The sequence below is a fragment of the Ipomoea nil genome, unplaced genomic scaffold (assembly GCF_001879475.1).
Source record: "Ipomoea nil cultivar Tokyo-kokei standard unplaced genomic scaffold, Asagao_1.1 scaffold3025, whole genome shotgun sequence".
Lineage (NCBI taxonomy): Eukaryota > Viridiplantae > Streptophyta > Magnoliopsida > Solanales > Convolvulaceae > Ipomoea > Ipomoea nil.
Window position 1 is genome coordinate 277994 of NW_017619453.1, and position 27389 is coordinate 305382.

The 27389-nt window shown below is 32.6% G+C and overlaps 2 protein-coding genes across 3 annotated transcripts; both read left to right on the forward strand.

Annotated features, from left to right (window-relative positions):
- Positions 1–4549: 4549 nt before the first annotated feature.
- On the forward strand, positions 4550–12972 carry LOC109163446 (bifunctional aspartokinase/homoserine dehydrogenase 1, chloroplastic-like). Its single transcript, XM_019312192.1, has 18 exons — positions 4550–4860; positions 5428–5495; positions 5636–5986; positions 6875–6963; positions 7110–7413; positions 7548–7600; positions 7684–7898; positions 7975–8062; positions 8133–8246; positions 8550–8648; positions 8755–8949; positions 9359–9441; positions 10257–10482; positions 11282–11427; positions 11780–11915; positions 12047–12130; positions 12216–12308; positions 12518–12972. Exons 1-18 carry the CDS (start codon positions 4706–4708, stop codon positions 12761–12763), a joined length of 2745 nt encoding a protein of 914 aa, XP_019167737.1. The 5' UTR covers positions 4550–4705; the 3' UTR covers positions 12764–12972.
- Positions 12973–13834: 862 nt separating this feature from the next.
- Positions 13835–15603, forward strand: LOC109163447. 2 transcript variants are annotated; one of them, XM_019312193.1, is made up of 3 exons: positions 13835–14316; positions 14998–15063; positions 15308–15603. In XM_019312193.1, the coding sequence occupies exons 1-3, from the start codon at positions 13963–13965 to the stop codon at positions 15470–15472; spliced, it is 585 nt and encodes a 194-aa protein (XP_019167738.1). In that variant the 5' UTR covers positions 13835–13962; the 3' UTR covers positions 15473–15603. The 2 variants fall into 2 exon arrangements, with proteins under 2 accessions (XP_019167738.1, XP_019167739.1); XM_019312194.1 differs by having other exon boundaries at positions 13836–14316; positions 15342–15603.
- Positions 15604–27389: the final 11786 nt, after the last annotated feature.

Genomic DNA, 27389 nt, shown 5'->3' on the forward strand with positions numbered 1-27389 from the left:
TGTCCTGTTATCTGGCGGTATGCTTTTATCCCAACAACGGTACATGAAGGATATTCTCAAACGTGCTGGCATGGTGGACTGAAAGCCAGTAATCACGCTTGTCTCTTCTGCGAAAATCACAGACGACGTGGCTGTTCCCTATGCCGATCCAACACAATACAGGAGTCTTGTTGGTGCTCTCCAGTATCTTACGGTAACTCGTCCGGATCTATCTTATGTTGTTAATCTATTGTGTCAACATATGCATGCTCCCACTACTACAGACTGGGCCTCTCTAAAGAGAGTCCTGCGGTATGTCAAAGGTACCCTGAATCTTGGCCTGCGTATTTATCGGTCTACATCTATGGATATTCACGCCTATTTTAACTCAGATTGGGCTGGCAATCCGAATGATCGCAAATCTACTAGTGGCTTTGTTATGTTCTTGGGCAGTAATCTTATATCTTGGGTTTGTCGGAAGCAACGGACTGTTGCACGTTCTTCGACTGAAGCAAAATACAAGTGACTCACTGATGTATCTGCAGAAGTTACATGGCTCGTTTCTCTGTTACACGAAATCGGCATCCCTCCTGCGTCTCCTCCTCGACTATGGTGTGATAATTTGGGAGCTACTTATTTATGTGCCAATCCAGTGTTTCATGCCCGCACGAAGCACATTGAGATTGACTATCATTTTGTTCGCGATAAAGTAGCCAAAAAGGAGTTAGAAGTGCACTTTATTTCAACCAAGGATCAACTAGCGGATATTTTAACAAAGTCTCTGTCGTCTCTTCGTTTTAACTTTCTCCGTGACAAGCTCAATGTTTTGGCTAGCCAACCTTGTGTTTGAGGGGGAGTATTAGGACTATATTATTCATATTAGACTAGGACTATATTATTCGTGTTAGACTAGGATTCTATCTAGAATCTCTATATATTCGCTCCCTGTACTCTCAGACATTATTATTAAATACAACACAATTATATTCTTATCCTCATGCCTGCCCATTTGATGTTCACATCAGATGAGCAAGCAAAAATTTGGAGCCTTGATACTCTTATAGGAAGCCTTAAGGTTTCACTCCACTTCTCTGTATTTGGAGCCTGGATCCCCCCTTTTTTTTTTTTTTTTTTTGAATTCTTTTATAATAATAATTATGAAAATTTGAGATTTTAGTCTACTAGTTATACTTCTATTGTAGTTTTAGTCCATAAATTATTAACCTAACTAGTCTTCTTCTTTAATTATTTGTAAAGTGACATTTTTAATCCATCATTAACATAGTCTATTATTAACAATGCACTTGGTCCCAAAAGGGTAGTTAATAACCGTGTTTGTGTCCCTGATTCTACCCCATATATAGACCTATTTTGAGTGAAATATACTTTGGTTTTATGTAGAATGTGCCTTAATTCATTTGTTTATATCATTGGGTGCATAAATTGTTGATTTGAAGACAATCGTATACCTTTCGGGGCATTTTGAGTGAATCTCGAGTCAATGGGAGTCAATATGAAGCTAAGGAGGTGGCCAAAATGCTTCAAAGAGAGCCAAATAGTGGTACTTTCAATGGATTTGATCACAATAACAAACACAAGGAAAAAGTAGAGCAAAAGACCAAAGAGTTGTAATTCTCGCATAGAAAGGCGACAATTTAGTATTTTGATCATATCTCACTCTAGGAATGTCCGATTCAAGTGATTCTTGCGCCATTGGAAAGAAGACTCGAAGGGCTACAACCTATGATGAAGAGATTATACTGAAAACTCGATGCGTCGGAAATTCTGGGCAAATTTTGGAAAGTTGCTCCTATTGAGCTTCAACTATAAAAAGCACATCTTCCCCCAACCCTAAAGACTCAGATGCAATGTTTTGGAGACAAGAAAGAAGATAATCGAGAGCTATAAGTTGTCTTGGGATGCAAGAAGAAAGGCTAGGGAGATTTGGGAGAATCACTTGGTTTATTCTTCTACTTGCCTTGATTCTTTGTAAACTCTTTATTATTGTTATGTATTCAATATTAGCCATGTGTGGCTAATTTACTTTAGATATTCTTGGGTAAAAGTGTTTATGAACCTATGTGCCTAGTTCTCATATTCTTAAATCTTAATATATTGATATTTGAGTTTTATGTTTGTGTTGCAATTGTGATTTCATGTTGTTGTTGCTAGTAATTAGTGATTATAGTTACTCGTTTCATAGCTATCTCTATTCATAACGGGAATTAGGCATAATTTAGGGCACACACACAATTACACTTAACTGTTGCACCTTTGGAGAGGACATCTTGGTTAAGGAGGTTATTGCACATCGGGGGATGGTAGTAGTTAAGAATTTATTATGAATGCTTGTTTTTACATTGTTGGGTGTTTATATTACAGGAGTGGATATTCACTTAGGATAGAGATTACAGGAGTAACTCTTTCCTTTGTTTGCATTATCACACTTGTTTAAGCCGAGATTTGATATTGCATGTTAGCTAATTGACACTAGGTGATTAAATACTTGAATCCCAGAAATCTTATTCTCTCTCTGTTGTTTTCACAAACATGCTACTTTGCTTTCTTTTAATTATTTTAAGTGACCATCCATGATATTCATTATGATTAGCTTCACAAAAATAAATTAGTAGCTAGTGCTTGATATGTCCCGCTTCCCCGTGGATCGATAATCCGATATTCCAGGTAATTATTTGTTTGAGAATTATACTGCAATCAGTAGTCGAGTTGGATAACACAGGATTCTCGCACTAGATGGTCACACGTTCGATTCTTGCTCACCCTCTCATCGAGCTCGTTCTACAAGGTATTCCTAGTGTGATTTACATCTCTTTTGTGGTTTGTAGATTATTGCACCGGTGTGGGATTTACTAGTGCACATACTCGGGTAGTGGCTGGTAGAGCCGTCAAAATGAGCTTAACCTACCGGACTAGTCCGTCTCACCCCGCCACTTTTGTTTTTGGCAAATTATATTGTGGACCGCAGTCCAAAATGCATTGTGGTCCAGACATCAAATATGCACTGCAGTTTCATTTCAACACAATTACAATATCATTTTGATACAACTACAATTTCACTGGACAATATATATTCAAATATGTTAAATTGTTATTCAGTTTCATTTTGTATACATGCACTGCAGTTTAATTTCAACACAGCTACAGTTTTATTTCAATTCAATTGCAATTTCATTTGATAATATAATAAAAATAATACGTGAGACAACGTCGGTTTAGATATACTATAGTGTCTGTTGTTTTGGACCATGGTCCACAATATAATTGCTGTTTATTTTATTTTTTATTTTTTAATTTCCTCTTATCTTATCTTTTCTAATCACACATATAAATATTTTTTTTTTAAACTATAACTATTAGAGATGCTCTAATATATGATAATAATAATGTCAAATGTCACATCAATCAAGTTAAAGATTTTATTATGAGTTAATTACCGAAATGGTCCCTTGACTATAGCGAAATTACCAATTTGGTCCTTGACTATTTTTTTTAACCAATTAAGTCCCTCAACTTTAAAAACTTAACCAATTTGGTCCTCCATTTGTTTGACCGTTAGTCAACCGTTAACTTGTGACCAAATTGGTAATTTTGCTATAGTCAAGGGACCATTTTGGTAATTAACTTTAGGGGTGGGCAATTCGGTTTAGTTTTCTCGAACTGAACCGTACCAAACCGAACCGAACTAATTTGGGTCAATAATATACCGAATAACCGAACGGTATTGGATTTTTGTATACCAAACGGTTCGATAAAAAATCGACCCGAACCGATCTGAAGTGTTCGGTAAAAAATTGAACTAAACCAAGTACCGTTTGATTTTTTTTTTAATATAATAATAATAATAATAATAATAATAATAATAATAATAATAATAAAATTAATAATAAAAAAATTAATAAAAAGTAAATCCAAATCCCTTACTGCTTGCTCTGCCGTTAAGCTATTTTCACGGGTATCTCTCGTAAATGTTTTATTTGATTTCTTTATGGTTTGTTATCAAAAGTTCTATATTAGGTGTTATGGTGTTTACATAGTCCATATCCAAAGTCTAATATATAACAAAATAGCAATCCAAAGTTCAAACGGTATTCGGTTCGGTTCGGTTTTTACCGAACAAATTCAGTTCGGTTCGAGTTTTTACCGAACCGTTCGGTATACAAGAATCTATTACCATTCGGTTGTTCGGTATATTGCCGAATCTAACTAGTTTGGTACGGTTCGGTTCGAGAAAACTGAACCGAATTATCCACCCTTAAAGTTAATTACCAAAATGGTCCCTTGACTATAACAAATTACCAATTTGGTCCCAAGTTAACATTTGACTAACGGTCAAACAAATGGAGGACCAAATTGGTTAAAATTTTTAAAATTGAGGGACTTAATTGGTCAAAAAAATAGTCAATGACCAAATTGGTAATTTTGCTATAGTCAAGGGACCATTTCGGTAATTAAGTCTTTTATTATATTTTGATGAAGAACTCTTTTAATTTTTGAAAGCAAAACTTTTTGTTTTATTGAACATTTTTTTTTTTTTTTTTTTTATAGTTAAGCCGTACCAAAAGCAGTTGTCGAAATGAGTGGGATGATTGGTCAGCAAAGTCCAAAGCCAACAGTCCAAACACCCAAAGGGCCTAAGCTAAAACCCCCCGCCCAGCCGCCCATTTCTTCTCGACATCGTAGCAGCCTCAGCACCTGAAATCGGAAAATGGCACTATCTCCCATCGCTCCGACGCGCTCCGGCAGCTTGACGGCCTACGCTTTCTCACCGGCAACTACCTCAAATGCCAATTCTAAGAAGGCATCATCTTCCTTCACCAATATATCTCTTCGTTCTCCCTTCCACCGCTCTTCTTCTCTCAAGTAAGCATGAATTCCGTTTGATTTCCTTGTTTTGATAAGAGTAACTTGAGTTTTGCATCAATTTGTAAAAATTTGTAGAAAATGAATTTCTACAATTTTTTTTTTCAGTCTTTGTCAATCACTCATTGGCGGACTCCGTATTGTTCATCCATGTGCTGTTATCTGTGTTTCAATGTATACTGTGTTACTCGTGGGGGAAAATGTGTGTGTTGTTTAGGATAACCTGAATTCAATTCGGAAAGTTGCAGTTTCAGATTAAACCTCGCTTCCTGAATGGGAACATTTGAGACCAAATCATATTTCCTTGTACATTTAATAATTATTATATGGTAGAGTGTTAGTGTTTGCTTTCAGTCTTATAATTCATGTCCACAAAGTCACAGCTACACAAATTTTTTAACCTTTTTGAGGTAGAAGTTTTGGTAATGAGTTTACTTGGCCTCCATGCATCCTGTGTGAATCCTGGAGCGTACAACTTTTCTTTCTATGGGGTTACTTTTATGTTTTCTTGATGGCAACATTCTTTTAAACCAGATTGTTAAATGAATTCTTTTAATTGTATTACAGAATTGATTGTAGTTCACAATGGAGCACAAGTGACATGCCAAATTCGCATGTAGCAATTGCAAGTGCAGGTACATTTACTGTCAGCTCTAGTCTTCATTGTGTTTTGACTGACCTTTTATATTATATATATCTTCATTAATTTACATTAGATCTCGTATTTGATTAACTTCTAATGTTTTAACATAATGTTTAATGAATGAAACAATAGAGAAAACTCAGCTTCCCAAGGGTGATAGTTGGAGTGTGCATAAATTTGGTGGTACTTGTGTGGGAAGCTCTGAAAGGATACAGAATGTTGCAGATGTAATAAGCAATGATACATCAGAGAGAAAATTGATTGTTGTGTCTGCAATGTCAAAAGTGACTGATATGATGTATGATTTGATATACAAAGCACAATCTCGGGATGATTTATATACGAGTGCATTGGATGCTGTTCATGAGAAACACAAGTTAACTGCAGTAGATTTACTTGATGGAAGTGATCTTGCAGCTTTCTTATCAAAACTGCATGATGATATCAACAACCTTAAAGCCATGCTTCATGCAATATATATTGGTATGCCTGTTACCATGCTTGCTTTATATATTGGGGGTGTCTCTTTCTTAAGCCTTTTATGCATAAGTTGTTTTGCATATCAACAATAACTTGTTTGCACCTAAGTTTTTGACTTTTTTTTTTTTTTTTTTGAAAACAGTTTTTGACTCTTTAATATAATAAAATTTGTGTAAGGAAGCATTTCTATTTAACACCTATTAATAGAAAATTTATTGTGTTAGAAAGTTTTTCATGAAACTTGCTATCTAAAATATTTATGCATTTTCTTTCTAGTAGTCTTTCACTGGTGGTGAAGTGCACATATAAAACATTTTCTCGTAGGAGATTGAAGTCCACCAAGAAACACATCCTTGAGAAAGACTCAAAATTCAAGTGCACCCTGAAACAAATTTTTAGCCACCACGAGGCAAATTGTGTATTTATTTATACAAAAGCTATCATTTTCTTTTCCCCTTTTTGATTTTCTTATGTTGTTCTACATTTGGTTTTTGGTAAAACATGGACTGGAAAAATGGTAATATCAAGGGAAAGGAAATGAGTGAGGCTGGAGGTTTACTTAATTGCTAAGGAAGCTTTTAAGCTAGACACAACATTGTAATCTAGCTTCATGTGATCTCTCAGTTTTTATGAAGACTCAACCACATAAACATAATTGCATAATATTTTAGTTGTACAGACAACCACATTTTCACTGAAAGATAAAAGCATACTATAATCTTTGCTTCAATCTTTCATTATTGGCTCACACTAATTGATATCATGTTAATTTTTTTTTTTTTTTTTATTTTTTTTATTTACAGTATGCTATCCATTTTAATTTAATTCAAATCCCAGTTCTCTGTCTATTTCCTTGGTTTCATCTTAACTTATGAGTCTGTTTCATTACAGCTGGTCATGCAACAGAATCATTTTCAGATTTTGTTGTCGGTCATGGAGAGCTATGGTCTGCTCATTTGCTATCTTTAGTTGTCAAAAAGGTGGTTTAAGAGTTGATTTTTTTTCTTTTTCTTTTTTTAATTAATTTATTCAGATATAAGATCACTAATTCAGCATTTCTTTTTTCAATTAACAATTGGTCCTAATTTGTTGCCTAATTTTTTATTTTATTTTTGTATTGCCGTAGAATGGTCTGGACTGTACGTGGATGGACACCAGGGAGGTCCTAGTTGTAAACCCTACTAGTTCTAATCAAGTTGATCCAGATTATCTAGCATCGGAGGAAAGACTTGATCAATGGTACTCTAAAAACCCATCTAAGACAATCATTGCAACTGGTTTTATAGCGAGCACACCCCAGAATATATGTACCACTTTGAAGAGAGATGGCAGTGACTTTTCTGCTGCTATTATCGGTTCTCTTGTTAGAGCACGCCAAGTTACAATATGGACAGATGTTGACGGCGTGTACAGTGCAGACCCAAGAAAAGGTTGATTAACTAGTAAATTAATCATCTTCTTTCTGCTATTAATCACTCAATAAATAGTGTGACTGAAAGATTCCCTTTACCCATTATCCTAGATTTAAAAAATGTTGGATAATAAAAAGTTATTGTTTATGCAGTCAGTGAGGCAGTAATACTGAAGACATTGACATATCAAGAGGCATGGGAAATGGTGCGGCCTTGATATTTTCTGAAACTCTCAACGTTATTGAGACATCAACTTTATAACTTAAAAAAGTGCAATCTTTTTTGCAGTCATATTTTGGTGCAAATGTCTTACATCCTCGAACAATTGTTCCTGTGATGCAATACAACATTCCAATTGTCATAAAGAATATCTTCAACCTTTCTGCACCTGGAACAATGATTTGCCAGTCCCCTGACAGTGAACATGAAGAGGGACAGGGATCAGATTACCTTGTCAAAGGATTTGCAACAATAGACAATCTAGCACTCGTGAATGTTGAAGGGTGAGAATGATGCTCCGCCACTTGTTATCCATCTTCTATTTCTTTACATATAGTCACTTGCAAGTTTACTTTGCAGAACTGGAATGGCTGGTGTTCCTGGTACAGCTAGTGCTATTTTCAGTGCAGTGAAAGATGTCGGAGCTAATGTCATCATGATTTCCCAGGTATCAAGGTCATCTGATGCAAGTGAATTTACTTTTATGTGTACAATTGTCTTTGACTAGCATGATGCAGGCCAGTAGTGAGCACTCAATATGCTTTGCTGTACCTGAAAAAGAAGTAAAAGCAGTTGCTGAAGTTTTAGAATCCAGATTTTCTCAGGCTCTGGGTGCAGGGCGCCTTTCCCAGGTTTCATTTGAGTTCTTATTCTACCAATATATAAGTCTGCATGTTTAGTTCATTAGTTGCTTGCTGGCTCTGATAGCATGTCAAGATTTAAAATAGAGAAAACCCTAATATATTAGTGACTACATTGAGAATGCTTAATACATTGGTTGGGCATACACCATTTAATTATAGGAGAAAGTAACTACTAAAAACATTTGCTTTGTAATGAACTAATATTTCAAATTTATATTCTAGCAATCTGTATGTGCTTTAATCACAGATTTTGGGTTCCTGTTAAATAAGTAAGTGTTTTTCAATTTTCAGATTGCAGTGATCCCAAACTGTAGCATTTTAGCTGCAGTTGGTCAAAGAATGGCAAGTACACCAGGAGTTAGTGCTACACTTTTCTCTGCACTTGCGAAGGTTGGAAAACTTAACCATTTAGTCTTGCATTGAAACTTAATGGTGCTTCTATAATCTGTGGTTATTCTTAGATGTCAAAATTTTGAAATTTGGCATGTCAATGCAGGCGAATATCAATGTCCGTGGCATAGCTCAAGGTTGCTCAGAGTACAACATCACAGTAGTTGTTAAACGAGAAGATTGTGTAAGGGCTTTACGTGCTGTGCACTCAAGATTCTATTTGACAAAAACAACAATTGCAGTTGGTATCATTGGACCTGGGTTGATTGGTAGTACATTGCTTGACCAGCTCAAAGATCAGGTATACAAATTTATGTTGGTTTCCAGGCATATTTCAACCCATAGAAGGCCCCACCCGCCCTCCAAACTCCTGGGTTACTCAGGCTTCATGTGGGGCATTCTTTCCTAGCCAATGTATGCGAATGATAATCTGTGTGTATGTCTTTGCTCAACCAGTGCATAATAATGCAGAAAGTGAAAATCTTATAACCCATGGGTTGAGTGCAGCTCTAATTAATGCCCATGTCATCTTTGAATTAAGGTGAAAGATGTTTCTTTTTTGGAGTAACTTTCCTAAAAAAAGTATTTTCTTGTTGGTGTTATAATTTCATCATGTTTTCATAAAGTAATTCTTTGTGGCTCTGACTTGTTCTCATCTTCAACATTGTGATAGAACGTTAAATATATAGCATTGTTGTTTTCTGTGGCAGGCTGCATTCTTAAAGGAAAAGTTTAACATTGATTTGCGTGTTATGGGTATTACTGGATCAAAGAAAATGCTATTATCCGAGAAGTAAGTATTGAACACAGAATCATCTTTCATAAGTTTCATTACATTGGCAGTAGCATTATTTGGGTCTTCAAAATCCTTTTAAATGCTCACTTTTAAGTCTGTTTTTAGCCAGAACATAATAAAGCAACCATTTACGGAGTGAAAAATTCTTTGTAATAGTACTTTTGTTAAAGTTGGTGTTAAGTTGATATCGGAAGTTTGTCTTTCTCAATGCTGGCATTGAAGCATTTCAATTTCATCATCACATTGAATAATAAAGGACCCTACATTAATTAGGAAAACTAGTTATCTATTATTATGAATCCTTAGTTACTTCAATTGGGGACTATTTGTCTTATTTATTTTGGTTCTGGTTATAAACTAACAGAATTTGATCTCGAAGTATGGATCTCATTGTTATTCCACATTTCCACTACCAATTTGTTTTTTTTTTTTTTTTTTTTTTAAAACACTACCAATTTGTTAAATGCACTCTTCTTAATGAATAATGGCATATGTCCATCCATAGGATAATTTGATTTTGTACTTGATCATGCAATGACTTTATTATATTTTCTTATTACTACAGCGTATTTATTTATTTTTGGCTTTGGTGAGGATTAGATATTAGAAGGTTTTTTTTTTTTTTTTTTTGGTCATGATATTAAGATCTATTGCCCGAAGTTAAGTATCAGTGTCATAATCTTAAGTGCAGTTAAATCATAGCAGTGATTTAAATGTTTTTTGTTTTTTAATATATTTTCATACATTGGTGTTAAATGCTGTTCAATTTTCTTCATATAGCGATAGTGAAACATTCTTGTCACTGTTCCTAGGGGTGTTGACTTGACAAGATGGAAAGCGCTATTAAGTGAAAAAGGAGATATTGCTGACATGAATAAGTTTGTTCAGCATGTTCGTGAAAATCATTTTATCCCAAATACTGTTCTTGTAGATTGCACTGCAGATTCTTATATTGCAAGCCATTATTACGACTGGTTGCATCGAGGGATACATGTGATTACTCCAAATAAAAAGGCCAATTCAGGACCACTTAACCAGGTAATATGTCAATATGTACCAATGGTCGGATTGGTTGGGATAAGCATTGTTGTGACCTTTCTGCAACCATTTATTATGATAAATGGATCTTTCCTCTTCTAGTTCCTTCTCTATAATTGTTTTTTTGTAAACCATCTTTGACACTGAACATTTAATTTCAAAAGTGGCCACTTGTCCCTCAATTAGATGAAATTTAATCATTGTTAGTCCACTTGGCTACTAATGGTGGTTAACTTTGTATAATTGAAGAACTAATTGTGGCTAAATTTATTTGCCTACTGTTACTTCCTCAACTCTCAAAATTGGCCACTCATCTAATTATGCTAATTTCAAGGAGGGACTAATGAATTAATGATGGTTATGTTTGGCTGTTTGCATAATTGAGGTACTAACAGTATGTGACAATGTTAGCCACAATTATTCCTTTAATTATACGAAGTTACCCACCATTCCCCCATTTAAGACTCCCTAAAAATCTAATACAATAATACCCCATTAATAACAGAGAGACTAATGGTTGCTAACTTTGCACGTGTTGAACTGCAAGTAGCCATTTTATAATTTAGTGTTAAAGTGCTGAAAAATGATATAAATAGGGACCAAAAAATGGAACAATATTATACGTTATGTCCATACCAGTAGTTATAAGCAATTTACTTCATCATCCTGTCCACTAGTGGCCTTCCTTTGAAAAGCTGTTTTTACCTTCATTTGACAGAATTGAAATTGAGAAAGCATCTATTAATTACTTAATTTGATTTTTTTTATTTATTTATTATATTTTTTAAAAAAATTTCAGTATTTGAAACTGAGAGATCTTCAACGTCAGTCCTATACGCATTACTTCTATGAAGCTACTGTTGGAGCTGGTTTGCCCATTATTAGTACCTTGCGTGGTCTTCTTGAAACTGGGGACAAAATATTGAAGATTGAGGGGATTTTCAGGTTTGTACGAGGGGATGTTGTAATGCTACTTTTTATGTAGCTAACTAGCTATCAAAAAAAAAAAGAAAAAAAAAAAGAAAAGAAAAGAAAAGAGAGAGCCATGGAGTACCATATTGAAATTGGGTCGCATCCCTTGAACTTAGAAATCCAATTTTGGATCTCATTATCATGAAAAAAAAAAAAGACAACAGGCTAAAATTTCCAATTCTAGTCTCAAATCTTCTATCTGGTTTAAGTAGGAAAAATAAATTTGAACAGAGAATGCACATGAGAAGTAAGAGAAGCTCTACTTTTATTTGTGATCTTTGTCTTTTTCTTATTCAGCTGCTTTTCCATTAACTAATCTCTGCAGTGGAACTTTGAGTTACATATTCAACAACTTCATGGGATCACGAGCTTTTAGTGAAGTGGTCAAGGAGGCAAAAGAGGCAGGGTATACCGAACCAGATCCCAGAGAAGACCTATCTGGAACAGATGTTGCCAGAAAGGTATTAGATGTTTAATGTTCAAATTTTTTCATGACATTAATATGATTGGAGTACATGGGAACGAGATGTTGGATAACTCTTCCATCCTTGGACGATGCTTTATGTTTTCTTATATAATTTTCTTTGCACAGGTGATAATTCTTGCTAGAGAGTGTGGATTGAAGCTAGAACTTTCAGATATCTCGGTTAAGAACCTTGTTCCTGAGCCGTTAAGGGTAATTTTGTAGTATAAATCACGGAACATTCCCTACTATATAGTAGTTGGTTTTCTTTCGAAGTGATATTATTACTTTATTCCAGGCCTGTGCATCAGCCGAGGACTTCATGCAGCAGCTGCCACAATTTGACAAAGACTTGGCTAAGCAAAGGCGGGAAGCTGAAGCTGCAGGGGAGGTAAGATCTATACAAACACTTCGATGCCAGAATAGTTATCCCCGTCTCACCGAAAATTTAACCTTTTAGTAGAAATTATAGCAGAACGGCCTAAAATAACCGAACTGCAAATTGGATTAGTCAGTTGATGTGAATAAAAACATTAACAGATTTGTTCTGAGTTGAATAAGCATTAGGCATAGTCTATAATGAACAATCTATGTCTGAAGGTGCTGAGATATGTTGGAGTGGTGGATGTTTCCAATCAAGAAGGGACCGTGAAATTGCACAGATACGAGAAAGGGCACCCGTTCACTCAACTCTCAGGGTCCGACAACATAATCGCCTTCACAACTGAAAGGTACGCCACGCAGCCGCTCATTGTGCGTGGCCCAGGGGCCGGAGCTGAGGTGACTGCCGGAGGAGTTTTCAGTGACATATTACGGCTCGCCTCATACCTCGGTGCTCCCTCGTAATTCCCTCTCGTCTTCCTTAGTATCGCCACTTTCCCAGTTCCTGCCGTCAAGTTTTCCTCCATCTCTTCCGGACTTACAACAGTTAATCCCATTAGTTTTCTATTTTCTGTTTGGTTTTGGTTAATTATAGAATGAGTATGGCTTTGGAGTGTGTTGTAGATGAGCATGATATATAATATATATTAATGAAGATCTGGTGTTTGCTGTTCTTTCTTCTTGCTGACGAATAAAAGATACATACAAATTATGAAACAACCAACTAGGGATGAAAGTATATACTTTTAAAAGGGTTGAAATATCTACGAAACTAAATTATACTTTTAAAAGCGTGGAAATTATTCATTAAAGTAAATTATACTTTTAAAAGGATTGTAATTATCCACGAGCGTGGATGAGGTGAGATGGGTTTTTATTTTATTTTATTTTATTTATGAAAAAATTAATAGTCGATGTGTGTTCTATGTGAATTCTGCCTTGAGTTGTTAGTCGGTAAAAGATCAAAGTAAACCAATTTATATTGTCCATAGCTGATTGACTCGGCCTAAGAATGTCAATAGATAGTTTCTAAGTTAATTGTTTGATCAATTTTACGAGAATTATCTTAATGTGATAAATTTCTTCTTTTTTAATTAAAGGTCTCGAGTTTGAGTTATGAATCCTTCGGAATACAACAGGCGCGGCCTGTTCCGCGGTGGTATTCCAATTAAGGAGAAGAATAATCACGCCGGCCCCTCTTCAAGTTCATGCACTTTCCCAAAGTAACCAATCTAATTAACTAACTAATCCCTCTCTTAAACTGCCAATTAACCAGTATTAAATTCACTAGTCTTACTACATTTCACTTTCATTAAGAAAAATTTGTTCTATTATATCTAACAACGTTTGAACCTACTACAACAAAGGTCAACCAACATGCTATCCTCGCACGTTGTCTCTCTCTCTCTCTCTCTCTTCCTTTTCTTCTTTTCTTCTGCTGCAACTGTGCTGATTTAACTTCCTCAACGGCTCAGCTTCTCCCTCTCAATCCCGTGGGACCCACCGGGGGTGGGTGTGGGGGTTGATGGGCCACCCTTTTCACCCATAGTTCAATTCACATTGGCATTTTATATATACGTTAAACCTCCCTAACCCTCCATTCCAAAACACCTCCATAGCTCAAACTCTGCAAGAATTCACCAAGAAAACTTCAAGAATTGAAGATGAGTCTGTCCAAGAAGAATATGGATGCGGCGGAGGAGAGTGGGTGGACAGATTACTTGCAGGATTTCTCAGTGGGAAACCAAAGGGATAATAATGGCGGAGATTATTATCATGATGATGAAGATGATGATGATAGCTTTAATGGTGGAGCTTCTTTGCTGTCTGATGCTGCTTCTCACCCTGCATGGAAGCATCATAATAAGAACCCATCATCATCACCATGCCCTTATTCTTCACTGGGTGCCTCTCAGGTTCTCAACAGACTGAATTTCAAGAAAGCTGTAAGACCCAACACCAAACTCTCTGATCCTGATTTGGAGGACACTGCCAGCTCTCCTGTCAACAGCCCAAAGGTCAGATCATAAAACTCATCTTCTTTAACCTAATTAATCCTGTTGTATAACCAGTTTGGTTGGCGTGAATGGTCGTGCACTCTTATCCCTTAAGAGAATTTGAATCTCCTCTCGTATGAAAACCCAATTTGGCCAGCACTTTGACCCTTAATTGGACCGACTCGGTGCAGACATGAATTAGTCTAAGTATGATACGAACTTAAAAGTGCCTCCTACAATTAGGATCTACTCAGAACACATCGTGGTCTGACCAAAAAATAAATAAATTAACCCTATTGTATGAAAAATTCTAAGGTATCAATCGATCAATTTGTACTGGTAAAATTATACTATAGAATCAATAAACTTCTTCAAAAGATTACGTGCCACCTAGTTTTTGTTTTTTGTTTTTTGTTTTTTGTTTTTTTTTTTTTTTTACATCAAACAACAATATATTAAAATGCTTCTCGGTTACATTAGAAATGGAACAGGAGGGTGAAACATCCACTCCCTACAATCAACAGAGAAACAGGCTTCCCGAGCGATCAGATGGGCTGCCATGTTCGCAGATCGTTTTAGTTCATGATTAAACCTATTATAGTTGAAGATGAATACAATGGTTCGATATATATGTTTCTAGATGATTTTATTTTATTTTTTACTTAAAATTTGAATTGGAATAGTGTTTGGTTTTCATCACAGGTTAGTAGTCTCAAGCAGATGGAGAACAATTACAGGAGACAAGAAATCAATTCTGGGAATTATATGGTAATATAATTTGCACCTCAATATTTAAATTTGATTGAATTTTATTCTTGTTTTAATCTATTCATTACTTTATTTGATACTACGAGAAGATAAGGTTTTAATATAAACTCGAATTTTTATTATTTTTCTAAACCCTAACTTAAATTATATTCCAAACCCTCTTTTAGGTTATCAGTTAGTTAGAAAATAAATTAATTTTCCCAAAAAATATTTATTCTTTTTTGGGGTGTGATTATGCTTATAGGGAAAGGGAGCTGATGACTTTGAAGATTACCAAGAGATGCAGGGAGATGCAAGAAGAAGCATAAATTTTGCTGAAAAAAGTGAAGGGGACAATATAGACTTGAAGAAAAGAGGGTTATGTGTAATGTCCTTGTTTATGAATTATAGTAATAATAATAATAATTGATATTTATTATTTATACAAAAAATCTTCTTTCTTCCACTAAAAATGTAAATTATTTCAAGAACTACTATTTTCCAATGAGTAGTTTCTTTGACCAGCTGGTTATGGATCATGTTAATAAATCAATGATTTTCCATTTTTTTATTGTTTTGTGTGTGTGTTCAATTGTTGATTATACACTACATAATTTGGAAAAACTTAGTTTTAGTTGTTAGAATATCTTATTACACTGTTAGGCAAAGGCTTAGAGGACCACGTCCATCTTATTATTGAAGTGTGAAGTGTAACGCTAACTGCTACTATATATACATGAGTATAATAAATATAAAGTTGTTTATCTTCGCTATTAACGATAACTTTTGGTGCAGTAGTAAATGTTTGATATGATAATTCGTATTAGAGTAAATCACAGAGGTTGACAAGTGCTGAGAGGGATGGTTGCATTGATGCTTGGAGAGGAAAGTTCGTCATCTTACATAATTCGATCAATCAAAGTTTTCTTTTAATTGTGAAGATATTGGGATGTAGAATAGTACTCCCTCCGTCCCTAATTGATTGCCTCATTTGCTTTTTGCACGATTTTTAATACAATATAAATGTTGCTAACTTTTCAATTTTGCTCCTCAAAAATAGATGTTAGTTGTACAAAGTACAATTATATTGTACTTACCTCTAGAAATTTGAAAAATCAAAAGGGTAAATTGAGAAATGTAAAGTGATAGTTATGTTCAACTTTAAAAATTAAAGATAACACTATTTTGAGACAAACTAAAAAGAAAAGTATGATAGATAAAATAGGTCAGAGGGAGTATAAAAGTTTCTTGATAATTGTACACTCATAGTCAATGTTTGCTCTGATTACATTTTTATTTTTTTTTATATATAATAATGTTGCTTCTAGATGAACCCTAGAATTTATAGGTAAAGATTCACTAGTTGAACAATAAGAGTAGTTATTTTTCAGACTAAATTAAACTTATATAGGTAGCTTTTTTGTCTCTTTTTTTTTTTTTTTTTCCCCCACCCCTTGAATATAATTTAATTAACTTATTTAACCAACAAGTTACTAATATTAATAAACATTTAAATTTCATTAATTAAATTACATGATAAATCTTGTATTCTTACTATTTTTATTCAATACCTCCATTTTAAAGTGGCGTGTTTATATGTTTTGACAACTTCATCCTCAAAAGGTTGAATTCTCAATCCCAAGAGTCTTCACGTCCTGGTCCGACAGAATATCTGGAAAAATGTAAATCATGATAACTCATCTGAATACAAATGCTAGATCATTAGTTGGTATAAAAGTTTGTCGGGTGATTATTAAAAAAAAATACTAATTTTTTTTTTTTAAATACAAAAGGTAAAGAATGAAAAAAATTAACTAGTCCTACATGAAATGAGATTACACCACCCTCACAAAGTTCGCATTTGAAATTGGACGTACACCATGTGATGGCTCAAAGAATTCATGAAATTCAGATCACTCTAACTCTTGACCAAATAATGTCATCAAATCGACACAAAAATTTATTCCGATTATTGAAAAATACATGTACTAAGGGTGTGTTTGGTTCGCACAAGAGAATATGAATCGAAGTGACAATCAAATACATGTAATATTAATGGGTTTGGGGAAAAGTATTTTGCATGTTTAGTAGCAGGGTGGAATTGTAATAATTTCCAATATTGATGTTTGGTTATGTATGATCTTATAATGGGAATAAAAGTTTTAAAACTACAAAGATAAAAAATTAAGACAATTGATCCTAATATAATGACATCCAAGGCACCAATATGAATAAAAAAAATTTAAAGAAAAATCTAAAATCACTAATCCAAAAAGGGTATGACTAGTTGATAACATTATCTATTTGTGGAAATTATTTAGTAAATTAGCTGATAGTTGTTTAGTATAATTTCTTTTCTCAAAAAATTAATTGAAAAGGTTGTTTTGAGCAGCTTTTTGAATTTTAGGATTTTGGAGTTACATAAAACTGTTTAACCAAACACTTATATTAATTTTTTTAACCAGGTCAAACAGCTAATAGTGGTCAAATAAACCAAAATTGATTAATAAGCTAACTATTTTACCAAACAAGACCATTACCAATAAAATTGAATAATACTCGTTTTTTACTTAGAGAATAAAGTTTTTAATTGTAGGAATAATAAAATCTCATAGTTGTGTTTTAAAAAATTGTCAACCAAATAATAAATATAATTTTAATTCTCATTCCTTCCTTGTGTTTAAACCTATGAACCAAAGACGTACACCCAAATTTAGTTAAACATGAATGGATGACTTAGGAGGAGGGAAAGACCCCTCCATGTGCAGATGCCCTGGGCAGGTGAAGACTGGTGGCTAGGAAGTCGTCAAGTTTAATTAGGGAATTAAATTCAGCTCTACATCTTTCAACCATAAATTATTCCCACAGATGATGAGGGGCTACCTCTTTCAACATTATATTTCTCACAACTCTATTTTCTTATACTTGCATGTAATCAGTCCGACATTTTAATAATAAAATGTTGGACGCGACTTTGTCGCCCAGCAACTCGATCAATTTGACTAGGGTTATATATTCAGATTAATATACTTAATTATACCGTTTTGAAGAAAAAAAGTATTGAATTACTTCAACGTACAGATATTATATTCCAATTACCAAGATAATTCACCTAACACGTCAATGTGATCATTACTTATTTACTTTTCAGGATATATGTTTTTCCTTTTTGATTTGCTATTTTTGAAAATGTATTTAGATAGGTCCAATTAATTTGGTGAAAGGTTTTCAAAAAAAGAATAAAGAAAGATGAGAAAACAAACGTTCCAGCTGCACGCAATATATACAGTATACGTTGTATCTGTTTATACATATACACATACACACCCTAATAATAATTTTTTAATATCATTAATAATGGTAAAATGTTGATTGTTATAAATAAAAAAAGGTGAGTTCTTTATATATATATATATATATATATATATGGGTTCCAGTGAGAACATGTGCTTATCTAAGAACATGAGAACACATCATGTGCATCCATCTAATATTTTTTAATGGTATAGATTAGATTAAGTGTGTGCGAATGCGCATTAAATGTGTGCAAACACACTTAATCGCATTTGCACACATTTAATGCGCGTTTGCACACACTTATTCTAATCTAGACCATTAAAAAATATTAAATGGATGCACACGATTTATTCTCACGTTCTCACCTAAGCAGATGTTCTCATATGATCTTTTATATATATATATATATATATATATATATATATATATATATATATATATATATATAATATATATATATATATATATATATATATATACATATATATATATATATATATATATATATATATATATATATATAATTGCTATCCGAGACTACGTGTGTAATGAGTAAATCTTACTCATGTGTAGATATAATAAAACGGGTGACTTTTTAAGTAAATATAATAATAATTTTACTAAGCATGGGGTGTGGTTAAAATGGTGTGAAGTTCTTCTAAATTAACTAGAGATTTTAGGTTTGAGCCTAGAAAAGTCTTACCTGAGTAAACATGTAATTTGACCAAAACATATTTAAAAAAAAATAATTTCTTTTTATTATTTACAAAAATGTAAACCTCTCTTCTATTTATAATAGTTAGCTTTTTACTATTTCACATGGTTTAATTTTTCATCATAATAATATTTATCCTACCTTGTGGGTTAATTTCTTTTCGAAAGGTTAAATCCCAACCCTAAGGGCATTGTGGGTTAATTTCACATTGACCTTGTAGTCTAATGACACCAAATTACTCTCCCATATTGAATTGTGACAGAGTTGGGTAGTATTAGAAAAAAAAAAGTCATAATAATATTTATCCTGCCTTAGTGTTTGATATTTAATAAATTATTTTTAGACTTAATTGCAATGTACTTTTTCAAATATTTTATATTATCTCATTAAAACCATTAAAGTAAAAATTATCTACAAAGAAATTAAAAGACCATCAAAATTATATTAGGGTGACAAATATTTACACACACACATACACACACACACACACACACACACACACACACACACACATATATATATATATATATATATATATATATATATATATATTCTTTTATTATGATTGTCGTCATCGTCTTCTGATTATTTGAAAATTAAAAATATATCTGGATATTTTCAAAAAAAATTCCACAGGAATAGGAATGGGGAATACGACGCATCGGGGACGGCGACCCAACTCCTCGTCTCGCCCTATTGCCATCCCTAGGCAGTGGATTTTTCATGCCAAATAGATGCAACAATCTTCAATTTTCTCCAAGTACTTCAGCGGCTATTTTAATAGGTAAGTAAAATGCCTCGACTTGAACTAGAGACTTATGTTAGTTTAATGTTCTAATTATTCCTTCACTGACAATCAATCCAATTATATTTTGAATTCCATTTGAGCACATTTATAATATAAATGAAATAATTATAAATGAAATAATATTCATCTAATTAATCAAATAATTTAATTTCAAATTTATAACTAATTAACTGGGACGGCAGAAAGAAAATGGAGTACATAGATTCCCCAAAGCCTAAAGTTGGCCAACCACTAATTGAAAGCCACTTCTAATTCAACTATTTAAGTGGGTTTGTACCTAATAATCCGAGATTATGCACATGATTAACATTATTTACTTCCAATTCCTTTGGCTCTATCTTATAGCCTTATAGGCATGTCGTAAATGTCAAATCTTCAAATCAGCTTCAATTCATCCATCAATGGTTTGACATGACACTAAAATTAGCTTAAATTTGTTTATTAATGGTATAATCCAACATAGTATAATTAGTCTTGGACAGTGGGACACGGAATATTATGCTGTGGAGCCATACCCACCAAGATGGGCACAGTTCCAAATTCATAATTTCTATACTATAAATTTATAATTTTTAAATTGTAGATTCGTAATTTCTATACCGTAGATTCATAATTTAAATACAGTAGATTCATAATTTCTATACAGTAGATTCATAATTTTTATACTGCAAATTCATAATATTTGTACTGTAGATTCATAATTTCTAAACTGTATAGTTATCAAATTATGAACATATAGTTCTGTAATTTGTGAATACAGAGTTCAACAATTGGGAATATCGAAAATTATAAACATATAGCTCTATAATTATGAACATATATTTATAAAATTATGAACATATAGCTTTATCACATGTTCACCAACCTAATATTGTAGATTCATAATTTCTATACTGTAGATTCTTAATTTCTACACTGTAGATTCATACTGAAGACGAAACAATGCGATTGCGAAGAGAAAAATGTCATAAACGACAAGTGAAAAATAATTTTTTTTTAATTAGAAAAATTATGAATCTACAGTATAAAAATTATGAATCTGGAAAGGAAGGCACGTTTCCACAACATAATTTGCCATGAGACACAGTTCAACTGATCAATTTAAAATATCTTCATAAATTTTGTTTTGATAGCAACCACAAAGTATAAGGTTCAAATTTTATCGATACAAATGAATTTGACCTTATTGTAAATACTAAGATACATGTATTTAAGAACATGTGAGTTAATTGAACTTACCCCTCCAAATAAAAGCGGTGGATGGTTGAGGTTCAAATCACTTAGGGCATCACCAAAAGCTAATTTTTGAGGAGTTTTTTTTCTAAAAATTGTATGAGGTGAAGGGGAGATATGAGTAAAAAGAGAAGGCACACCAACAATGCCCAGTAGGTGCATGCCCTGCATACCGATGTTAGGTGCATTTATTATTTCTATTTTTGTTAAAGTTAATTTTTTTCCTTTTTCTCACTTTCTCTTCCTTCTCTCTCCTAATTCACAAAAATACTTGACAATAAAAAATCAAGGTTCGAACTACGACAGCGGCAGTGTGAGATTATGCTCAAATCAGGTAGATTCCTTGTGCGCATTGACATTTGGTTCTGTCTGCTGAGCTATTGAGTCACCGTAATTTACATCATCTTAAATGTTCTGTCGGGTTGAAATGTGAGGGCCCCTTGATCGAGATTAGAGATTCAACCTTTTTGTTGAAAAAAAAAAACTTGACAATTTCACTTAAATGTTGGTAATGCTCTTATATTTACACAAGTTGGCATAATGTTGTATGGCACCAGACAATATATCAAATCAAGGAATTTAACGTTGTTAACATAAAAAATAATGTGTGCAAGTTGTTGATTTAATAAGGATAAAGAATTAATATTCTTGACCATTTGTTATAAATTTAATCTTTCAATGACTCGCGATATAAATTTATTCCATCAATTGTACTATTACTAAAGAGAACATCTAATTATAATAATCAACAACAGTATTTTTAAATCAACAGGATAAAATACCTTCTTTATATATAGTAGTGACATTTCAATTCAAATTAAGGTTAATTTTAGTTTTAACCCCTTATATATAATTATTTGGGTGACAAGGAAAATACGCAACTACTACCCAAGAATATATGTATGTGTATGGGATAAACTCCACTCTTATTTAATAGTTTATAAATTGTACAAGAAAAGTAAATCATATTAAGATAGAATAATTATAATTATAATTGAATTGTTGACTTCTTGTATTTTTTTTTGAATCATTTAGGTAAAAGAAAAAAGAAGTAAAAAAAAAAAAAAAAAAAAAAAAAAAGACGTTGAAAGGAATTTAGTCTCATCTGGCCATTGAACAAATTGCTATTACATTCCAAATACTTTTTGTTCCTACGTACCAAACCAAAAAAAAAAAAAAAACCACAAATTATTGTGTGGATCATGATCATGGATCAATAGAGTGTTGTGTGGACAATAACAAAAAATCTATTTTTAATATATTAAAAGTACATTATTCGTGTATTGAATATACATTATACAGAATAATGTATTTTCAGTATTCAAATAATGTTTTTTTGAATGCTAATGGCTCTAAATAATGTATTTTCAGTATTCAAATAATGTAATTTTTCTAAATACAATAAACATTTTTAATATACTAAAAATATATTGTTTGTAAACTGAATGTGTATTATTTGATAGTATGATTCAAGAAAAAAAAAAAAAAAAAAAAAAAAACATCAGTTGGTAGATTCATTCCAACATCATCGTCTACGTGAATGGATCCGAAATCCGATAAAAGATTACAACGTACCAAACGGACGCAAGTTGTGTATTAGTTAATCATTAAATTAGGCTGACCAATCACATTGTTACAAACACTAAATTAACGACTGTTTAATGATGCAATTAGGAACATATATGGGTTGGATAACATGTCTATGTCATGTTGTGCCTTTAATGCCCTTCTCAATATCTCCCTTGATGGCTTGCTTGCTTGTCTACAAATTAAATTAAATGCATTTCTTGTGTTCATAGTTGTCATCATAAAACTTGATAAAAAGGGATCAAATTTAAATATCTTCCCAAGCACCTAGCTAGTCAAATTTATACGGCTCACAATATTGTTATTGTGCTTCTTTTTTATCTTTTACAACAACAATGACACAATTATATTCACTAGTGTTTCAAAATGATCAATAATTAATTCACGTGTTAAAGTTGCCGACTAATAGTTATATATATATATATATTTTTTTTGGTGAGTAAAGATAGTTATATATTGAAGATATTTCTATAAAATTATATGTGAGTAGGTAAAATATACAATCACATCATCAATACTATGTGGTCTAATGGTACCCGGGTTAGACTTTCATTTGGAAGGTTACAAGTTCAAGCCTTAGTGGAAGCGTTATTGGTTCTTTGTGTTTTAGTAGGTTGAGAAAGTATATGAACAGATACTATAATGTAATAGGCCAGTAACATTCTAAAAAATACAATCACTCCAAAAGTAGAATGTGACTATATATATATATATATAATATTGAATAAATCTATCCATTTAAGTAGATCAATAATTGAAAAAATATGGAGAAAAGAAAAAAAAAAACTGTAAAATTTTAACTATTGCGAGCTTTAGTCATGCTCTAAGACAAGTGTGAGAATGCATTTGTTAGTAACTAAGAGTGTGTTTGGTTCGCACATGGGAATCAGAATCGTAATAAGAATCAAATACTTGGTATTGGTAATGGTAATGGATTTTGGTGAAAGTATTTGGCATGTTTGGTAGTAGGGTGTAATTGGAATAATTACCATTATTGATTTTTGGTTATGCATGACCCTAAAATGGAGATAAAGGTTTTAAAAATTAAAAAAAAAAAAAAATCAAAACAATTGATTCTAATGTAATGACATCCAAAGCACCAATAATATAAATAAAAAATCAAAACAAAAATCCGAGGGGTGTAGTGAGGGGGCGACTGATCGGGAGGTGACAAATGAGGAGGGATAAGATGGAATGATATACTCGTTTTTAATTAGAGAATAAAGTTTTTAATTGAAATGGTAACCAAATCTCATAGTTTTTTTTTAAAAAGTTGTCAACCAAACAATAACTATGATTTTGATTCTCATTCCTGGTGTGTAAACTCATGAACCAAACACACCCTAATAGTGCATATAAGATCTAAAAAGAGTTCACTCAAGTTTGTTGCACTGATGTATTACAATACTCTCAGAATCAAACACTTACACAACTTCAAAAGTTATAGTTTATCGAATACACAACTTTATTTCCTTATACTTGTGTAACACAGTCAGTGTTACTCACCAAGCCACCGCCCAACAAGTACAACAAATTTGAGTCCATTGTTAGTCATCATTATTTTCCCCCTTATTTCTAATTGTTGTATGTTCAATCATCGCATATGGAAGTTCCAAATTATTCCGCATATTTTTTACAAGAAGATATTCTCACTTAGTTCGAACGTACAATTTACAGAGCAAGATTAATTATGTTTGTACTCTGAGATTTTTTGTTAAGCTGAATTGAACAACTCATTTCCTTAAACTAAAATACAATTAGTGCACTAAAATTATGCTTTCTAAGGTGCTAATTAATCTATATAACGCACCAACCATGACATATTATGGTGAAAGGTATTTTTCATGTATGAAGGCATGCATCTATAGTGGTATAGTGGTTTGAGAGTTGAAATATAAGCAAAGGCACATAGTATTGAGATACTACAAATTAAAGAATCAACCACTCGTGGCAGACATGTTTTATCATATCAAAGAATGAATTAATCACCTAATTTTCTTCTGTTATCCCACTAATAATTATTGCATGCACCGCACGTCAATAATATATATATAATAATCGTTGGTTGTTGTTGTTGTTGTTATAAACCAACTTATGAATCACTAGAGATTTGATTCCCAAACCTATTACATACTTAAGGAGTTTGGTTGGCACATGACAATTGGAATTGGAATGGAAATCAAATATTTTGTAATTAGTAATAGGAATGAGTTATGGTGGAAATATTTTGTATATTTGGTACTAGACTGAGATTGGAATGATTACCAATATTAATGTTTAGTTGTGTATGGGAATAAATATTTTAAAAATACAAAAACAAAAAATTAAGACAATTGATCCTAAGATAATGACATCTAAAGCATCAATATGAACAAAAAAAAAAAAAATCAAACAAAGAGTTAAAAGTACTAATCCAAACTTAAGATAGATTACTAATAAAATGTAATGATTCTCGTTTTTAATTAGGGAATGAGCTGAGATTTTTTATTAAAGAGATAATCAAAACCTATAATTATGTTTTAAAAAGTTATCAATCATATCAAACACTAACTATGATTTTTATTCTTATTCCTAATGTATAAATGCATGAACCAAACACGCCTTTAGTGATGCAATGTTCGCACAAGTTGCTTAACTTAAATTTTACCCGCACGGGCTTAGCTCAATGGTTTAGTGAGCAGTGTTTGGGGTAAGAGATCAAGGTTCGAACCTTGGCGGCGGCAGTGTGGGAATTGTGTTCAAAGTGGGCAGATTCCTTGTGCGCACCGGCATTTGGCTCTGCTTACTAACTCATTGAGTCACATGCTCTATCGGGTCAGAGTGTGGGGGGCCCTGAGGGTTGGGGATTCAGCCTTTTGGGGTATGGATAAATAATTTTCACTAGGAATGTAGTGTAGCCACCATTCATTACTCAACATATACGTCACGCATATTTATAGACACACATATATAAAAAGAATTTTTAATTTACGGGAAAGGGATGGTTGGGTGGATAAAATATGATTTTCATGTAGTATCAAAAAGTTACGAGTTATCCTAGTACAATTTATCTCTATTATGTGATTTGCGAGCTATTATACAGAAATAAGATTTTGCCCGATGCACAACCTCACCTAGTGACAGTCGATTTCCCTCATTATAAAAAATGAATTTAATAATAATATTTCAAAGTTATTAGCTTATTTTATAATGATAATACTCTCTTTCAATGTTATTTACTCATTCTATTTTACGTTATTATTTTTTTATATTATGGTAATAATGTACGTAAGAATAATTTTTTACACATGAAAAAAAGAAAGAAAATAATAAAATTATATCCCATGGAATGAGATCAAGTTACACCAGTTGGTTAAAGTACCTATGAAATCTATGTACTATAGTATTTTGTTCAATTTAGTCCTTGTACCTTTAATTTATTCTGTTCAATTTAGTCCATCTACTTTAAAAAATGGTGAAACTAAAGACAATTGTCCAAATCTCGTTAGGATCATGGTTGTAGTTATTTTTTTTTTGGACATACTAAATTAATATATTGGTGGTAAAAATATTTAATTTTAAATATTTATAAATTAATATATGAGTAGGAATATAAATATCGTCAGCGTCACGTAACCTAAGTTAACAGTAATATTAACACTGTTAACTATTGTCCATAATTGTACCACTTTTTAATGTACAGGGATTTAATTGAACAAAAAAAAAAAAAAGGTATAAGGACTAAATTGAACAAAATGGTATAGTACAGGGGGACCTCGTAGGTACTTTGACCTATACCAGTTATATCCCATAGAATAAGAGGAAAAATATCATAAGGGATACGCGTGTACAGGAGTAGAGTCAGAAATTTCGTTTTGTTTGAACAAAAAATTAAATAACTTCAAAGCGCGATAACAAATATTTATGATTAAAAATAAAACGGTTGTTATAAATCGCATATCATATCTACTAATATGATATTCATAAATACTTTTTATGTTAATTAAATCAACTCTAAGTATTTCTAGATTAATTTTAATACAATAGCGCACAATTGAAACTTTTAGATTACATGCATTGACTAGGTAGTTTAGAAAAAAAGGGTCAAATACACTATCCAATTTTATCTAAGAAGTCAATTAGGCCCTCGAACTTTTGAAAGTTGCAATTAGACACATCAACATATTAATTTAGTGCATCAGAGCCCAAAAACCTAATAGTGACCTGCAATATATAGCAGGTCAATAATGCACCGGCGGAGCTCATCAACTAGAGAGGGCGACCATGATCGTCATCTCTAGTTGACGGAGAGGCCAGGCGACCATGGTCGCCATCTCTAATGTCGGAGAAGGTGACCTGTTTGGTTGCATTCTCCGGCGAACTGTTGGTCGTGCCTTGTTGTTTTTTCCTTGGAGGTCGCCTGGAGTTCTGCCGGTGCATTATTGATTTACTATTGCAGATCACTATTAAGTTTTAAACTTACGCAAAATTATCATAATACAACCGTATTTTTTTGTTTTAACTTTTCTTCATTCTGGGATGTTGATTTTGGTTACATCAATGGTTGAGATTTCACTTCAATTTTTACTTGGAGACCTCATTCGCATTTGATCTCTTCTACCAAAATAAAAATTCTGTTGAGATTTCGCATATATATATATATATATATATATATATATATATATATATATATATATATATATATATATATTAAAAAAATTCTGTTGT